At 41.0% G+C, this 6,000-nt stretch overlaps 1 protein-coding gene across 2 annotated transcripts in view; it reads right to left on the reverse strand.

The window, feature by feature from the left end:
• The window catches only part of LOC140364797 (protein disulfide-isomerase TMX3-like), a 92,309-nt gene extending 86,309 nt beyond the window's left edge, over positions 1-6,000 (reverse strand). The window contains exons 1-4 of one of the 2 annotated variants that reach the window (XM_072451160.1): positions 5,904-6,000; positions 5,559-5,616; positions 3,738-3,777; positions 810-933 (exon numbers count right to left, since the gene is read on the reverse strand). In XM_072451160.1, the coding sequence (XP_072307261.1) occupies positions 810-933; positions 3,738-3,777; positions 5,559-5,616; positions 5,904-5,997 (316 nt within the window). In that variant the 5' untranslated portion in view covers positions 5,998-6,000. Of the gene's footprint in view, positions 1-809; positions 934-3,737; positions 3,778-5,558; positions 5,626-5,903 lie in introns of both variants that reach the window. The other variant, XM_072451159.1, reaches the window with a different exon arrangement.

The raw sequence follows: 6,000 nt of genomic DNA on the forward strand, positions 1-6,000 counted from the left end.
GGAAATATGGCGACCGAAGTCTTCTAGATAGACAATATTTATGAATAAAATTTATTTTGGATGAAAATTAGACATTGTTATTTCTTTTTATACATTTTGATTTAATCATGCCACCGTCTTTGTTATAAAATGTCTTCTTCGTATGTGTTTTAGAGTCTGTATAGTCCTGGTAACTATTAATCAACAACAACTATCAAGATACAAGATAATTAGATAAAATGAGTATGCATATTATTTTAATATTATTAAACACACAAGTGATACGTAATAAAAGTTTCCTCAGTCTCGTGACGTTCAACTATCAGCACTAGCACACCAAAGGCCAGAGGAAACACAGAGTTTGGTCAATATTGAGTCAGAGTTGTCTCATGGATCCATAAAAGCATAAACGTGAATGAACAGTAGTCAGTGAGGACAGTCTAAATGCAGTTATAATCCATCAAATCTTCATTTCATAATTCATGTTTAACCCCAACCATTTGTTTACCAAAAAACATAGAACAAGTCAAAGAAAAATGACTGGTTTGCCCATCATTTCTGCCTCTTTTATCTTCCATGACGTATGAAAACAGTGGAGACAATAAAACAACTGGCCTCATTAGTGATAATTGGACAAATATAGCTTCTCTGTTTCAAATGGATCACCTGCTGTCTCACATTATCACTGCTAACGACTTAACGGCTTGTCGTGTTGTCACAACAACAGAGTCATTTAGGCTCAGAGTCTAGAGTGTAACTGTGCATAAGCACTAGGGGACAGCAGCGGTCCTCTGGGACAGTAGCTGTCCTCTGGGACTCCACACACTCACCAGAGAACGCAGTGGCATCCATCTTCCCCACACGGACCGGGGAGCCAGAGGTCTTCAGCTCGACCCCCACGTCGTGCCAAATGGGCTCCAGCTTCTTACAGTAGCCGCACCATGGGGCGTAGAACTGTTGACAAGCAAAGAAAGATGTCCAAAATTAGAAGAAAAACTAAAACAAAGCAGTAAACAATATGGTACATAAATCCAGATTTTTTTCAGTGCGGACATTGATGCCAGACTGGTACAGAGTGAATGTGTCAATCTGAGCTTAACTTTGGAAGATCATCATGTTATGAGCCACACTACCACAATATCCGTACTGTGATGGGACAGGAACAGAGCTTTGTGGGCAATTAGGAAGGGTTTGCTCAAGGAAAACAACTATGTTCTTAAAGTTAAAGGGGACATATCACGCAACATGAACTTAAGAGCTTTAGCCATTATTAGAATCGTTTTCCCCATTTCATTTGCCCACTGGAAGTTATAAAGAGCAGTGGTTCTCAAACAGTGAGCATGTAACAATACAAATAATGCATCATATTTATACTTTAATTTAGAGTTGTTTTATCTATACGTTTGTTCATCTTTGGCTACGTTCTTGGTTAGAAATACTGCAGTGTCTTGAGTTCGAATCCTGACTCCTCCCCCTCCCTCATCCCCATTTCACACTCTCCGCTCCTGTCTAATAAAGCCTACAGGCCAAAAAATATTGAAAAAAAAGTAATTATGTCGTCCAGTTATCGACTTGCAAGACCCTAATTTAGATTCTGAACAGTCCAGTTATAGACCTGTGTAACCCACGTACTTTTATTGCAAATAGGAAAAAAAACTACAACTCCCAATACTTCTTGTCACGTGGTTTACGTATGTTGCGCGTCACGCACGCACTGCGTCACTTTAGCCAATCACACGCTTGCCGGTTCAATATCAGCTTCCTGTGTGCCTCTCCGGGCACGGTGTCGGGAGAAGCGACAGGACGGCTGAACCAGGTACGCTTTGCAACAAACATCCGCTTTTTAATCATCTTAAATGTCGCCGGTTTTAAACTCGTGTATGTTAATAGACGCTTTATCAACCGCCGCTGATGCTGGACTCGTAGCGCGCAGGAAAACGTGGAATTTGGTGAGTCTGTCTGAGTTGTCTGTCTGTGTCTTCTTGTTGTGATGCATTATTGCTTTGATTATTGATATATATATATTCATTGCCGTGCCAACAGATTATTTATCTAAACAGGTATTTATTCAAGTGTTTATTTAAATGTATTTGTACAACTGAATGTAATAAGTATTTACTGCATTAATTTAAAGAGATGAACCAAAGAACCTAGAAGCTAGCTAAATGTTGAGTATTACACTGATGGACCTGTTTATTGATCGCAGGCCAGGTGTGCCCAATGGGGTACCAGAACGAAGGATTAACTTGATGGCGAGCTGAGACCAGCCTGGACCCAGAACCAGAACTGAACACTGAACATTACAAAACTACAAACTTTCCAACATGAGCCACCTGCGGTATGGTAGGGGCTGATTCAGCCGTCCACTCCCACCCGAAAGACACCACACACCTTGCGAACTCTCCCCTCAGTCACAGCGCTATATTTTTGGACAATACAACAACTCGGTTGCTTCTTTTATGGACATTTGTACTATTTTCATTGAGGTATGAGTGTGTGTGCTTTCTACCGTGGATGTCTTGCACTGAACATTATTGAAACTTGGATTGTTATCGATACCACCATAAATTGTAATACGCTTCAGTATATCATTGGAAATCTGCAGATTGTATATATTGTAAATATTGGTATGTTGGTCACTGTAAATATATAAGGCACAGCCGCACTTTGATTCGCTGTTTTTTGTATTATTACTTACATGCACCTCCCTGAGTCGAACCTTCTGATCCAGCCCAGTGGCATATTCTCACATATGCTACACCTGGTTTAGAGCTGGTGGTACTTGGAAAGCGCTGATGTGTTTTTAGGTGGAACTTGGCGTGAAAAGTTTGAGAACCGTCAGTATGTAGTGATTCATGAGTAATCTTTATGCATTCATGCTCCAAAATTATCCGTTTTCACCGACCCCCCTGACACGCCTACTGCTCTGTATGTACCCCTGCTTTTGCATGGTCCATCTGCGAGGTCTTTTGTAAGTAAGGGGACTTTTATCAAGTTGTTTTAGATTGATTTAGTGATTTAAAATGTACACTATAACTACATAGCAAACAAAAGCATAATGCGTCTTCTTTATAGTTTGAACCAGCTATGGCACATACTGCGACAACCAGCATGCAACCAAAAATGCTTTCGACCCTTTTCTTAGAAGTGTCACAAGTTGGTGTCAAACCCGTTTCCTCTGCCTGTACGTTCTATATTTGTATGACAATGAACCACACCATTCTAGTCATCTTCTGCTCATGTGCCATGTAGGGCTGCAGTTAAAACAAAAACGCATAGGAAAAGACCTTTTATAACGAAAACCTGAAATTTGGCACATTTTGATTTGATAATGCTCCTCTTTTCATCAATTATTCGTAAACATTCTCTATCTAGACACCTTCAGTCACAATATTTCAGCCTTTATTTGGTTGATAATGTATGTGAACTCGATGTAGAACAGAAATCATGATTTTACAAGTCAACTAATCGAAAATAATCTCTGACTAGTCAACCTTTAAATAAAATCTTTCGTCTCTTTCCGTCTTCTGTACAAACTTACCAGCTTTGCTATTGCCTAAACATTAATCCAAATAATTTAAAAAAGCAACAATAAAATGAGAAAGTCAATTATTTCTTTCTGCAAAATCACAAATCAAATGTTGGTGGTTTTGTGGGGCACCTAAAGAAAGGACCCAACAGCACCCAAACCCCCCACACACGCAGCAGCACCCACACTGGACAAGAGCCCCAAGAAGAAATGAAAAGGACGGACTTACATCGACCAGCCAGATGTCATTCACTCTGGAATCTTTGAACCTGTACAAAAACACACAAAAGAAGAAGTTTACATAAGTTAACTTCATAGAAACTGCCATTTTGAACAGAAACATCGCTGAAATATGAACTGATAAACTAATACAAAGATCATCTGGATTCGTTAACATGTTTGAAATAGTTAGCTTAGCGGGTTTTATGGGATATTTCACTGCAGAGGTCATTATAGATCCATTCTCTGAAGCGAGTTCAACGACTGACCGCAACTAATTGACTATTTTTGTCATTTTTGTAAACTAATTTTGTAATGGAATAATCGTTATCTGGACGTATTCATACACTCCAAAACATGCCATGTGCTGAGAAGAGTTATCATAGGTCAGACAAGGCACAGGAAATATTGATTTTGATTGATTTTGATAAAAAAAATGTGTTATCTGTAAATATATACCGTATAAGGACATCTCAAGCAACATCACTTTAGCTGGGTCGGGGTCAAATTTAGTAAATCTCTAGAATGTCAGTGAAAAAACTATAATCAGTCGACTATTTTTACAATTTTGTTCGACTAGGACATCGGCTGTTTAACTGACTAAACGTCTAAATAGAGCTGGGCAATATGTTAACATTTAGATACTATCGTGAATGTTGTTTATAAAATATGCAAAATGTGAATATTGTGATATTCCTGCACTTTTGATTTGACGGACATTTCACATTTGTCTGATAATCAAACCCAAACAAACACATTCGAAGACAGTTCAGTTTTAACCTATTTCTGTTGGATTGACATATAATCACCGGACTATTGTTATCAAAATACTCAATACTGTGAGTAGTGTGTGTTGTCAGCATCGCCCACTCTAAAGGTCATCTCCACGGAGACAAGCAGGTGGCAGATCCTCTACCAGTAAAGTTACAAAGAGTACAAAGTTACATACCTTTGATATATTATTCATATTAATTCATTTATTTTTAGTTGTTGTAAAAAGCACATCTACACCAGAGACATTTTCAATAATCAACTGACATCAGAGATAAATACTAATGATTTTGATTGTATATTTTATATATATATATATATATATATATATAGCATGGAGCAGGAGGAGCATGGAGCAGGAGCATGGAGCATGAGGAGCATGGAGCAGGAGCATGGAGCATGAGGAGCATGGAGCATGAGGAGCATGGAGCATGAGGAGCATGGAGCATGAGGAGCATGGAGCATGAGGAGCAGGAGCATGAAGTATGGAGCATGGAGGAGGAGCATGGAGCAGGAGCATGAAGTATGGAGCATGGAGCATGAGGAGCATGGAGCAGGAGCATGGAGCATGAGGAGCATGGAGCATGAGGAGCATGGAGCAGGAGCATGGAGCATGAGGAGCATGGAGCATGAGGAGCAGGAGCATGAAGTATGGAGCATGGAGGAGGAGCATGGAGCAGGAGCATGAAGTATGGAGCATGGAGGAGGAGCAGGAGCAGGGAGCATGAGTATGGAGCATGGAGGAGGAGCAGGAGCAGGGAGCATGAGTATGGAGCATGGAGGAGGAGCAGGAGCAGGGAGCATGAGTATGGAGCAGGAGCATGGAGAATAGACCATGGAGCAGGAGCATGGAGAATAGACCAAGGAGCAGGAGCATGGAGAATAGACCATGGAGCAGGAGCATGGAGAATAGACCATGGAGCAGGAGCATGGAGAATAGACCATGGAGCAGGAGCATGGAGAATAGACCATGGAGCAGGAGCATGGAGAATAGACCATGGAGCAGGAGCATGGAGAATAGACCATGGAACAGGAGCATGGAGGTGGAGGCATCACTTACGAGTCATCCAGATCCTCCACAAACGCGAGCACAGCTGGACTCAGGAACACTGCCACAACTGCCACAACTGCCACAGCTGCCACAGCTGCACCGAGCAAAGAACACAACGGGATTTTGATTACACAGCAAACGACCTCAACAACAGCCTCATGTTACAATCCAAGAAGAAGAAGAAGAAGAAGAGCTTCTTTATGACAGCAGCAGCAGCATCCCAGGCTAAGCTAACTGCAAGTCTATTTTCTGCATTATTACAATAACAACAGATGGTTTGAGTGGATAACTGAGCGCTATGCTAATGGTATAAGCAGAGTATATAATTGCACGGATGATAAAAAGTGAAAGTACCTGCAGAAACGAGGGAGGCTTTCACTTGAGCCATCATCGCGAAGAGTGAGCGCAGCAAGCAGGAAGTACAGCGGTTACAGCCCGCAGTGCGCATGCG

The sequence above is a fragment of the Eucyclogobius newberryi genome, unplaced genomic scaffold (genome assembly GCF_026437365.1).
Source record: "Eucyclogobius newberryi isolate DKJ021-1_F unplaced genomic scaffold, fEucNew1.0.hap1 SCAF_18, whole genome shotgun sequence".
NCBI classification, from domain to species: Eukaryota; Metazoa; Chordata; class Actinopteri; order Gobiiformes; family Gobiidae; genus Eucyclogobius; species Eucyclogobius newberryi.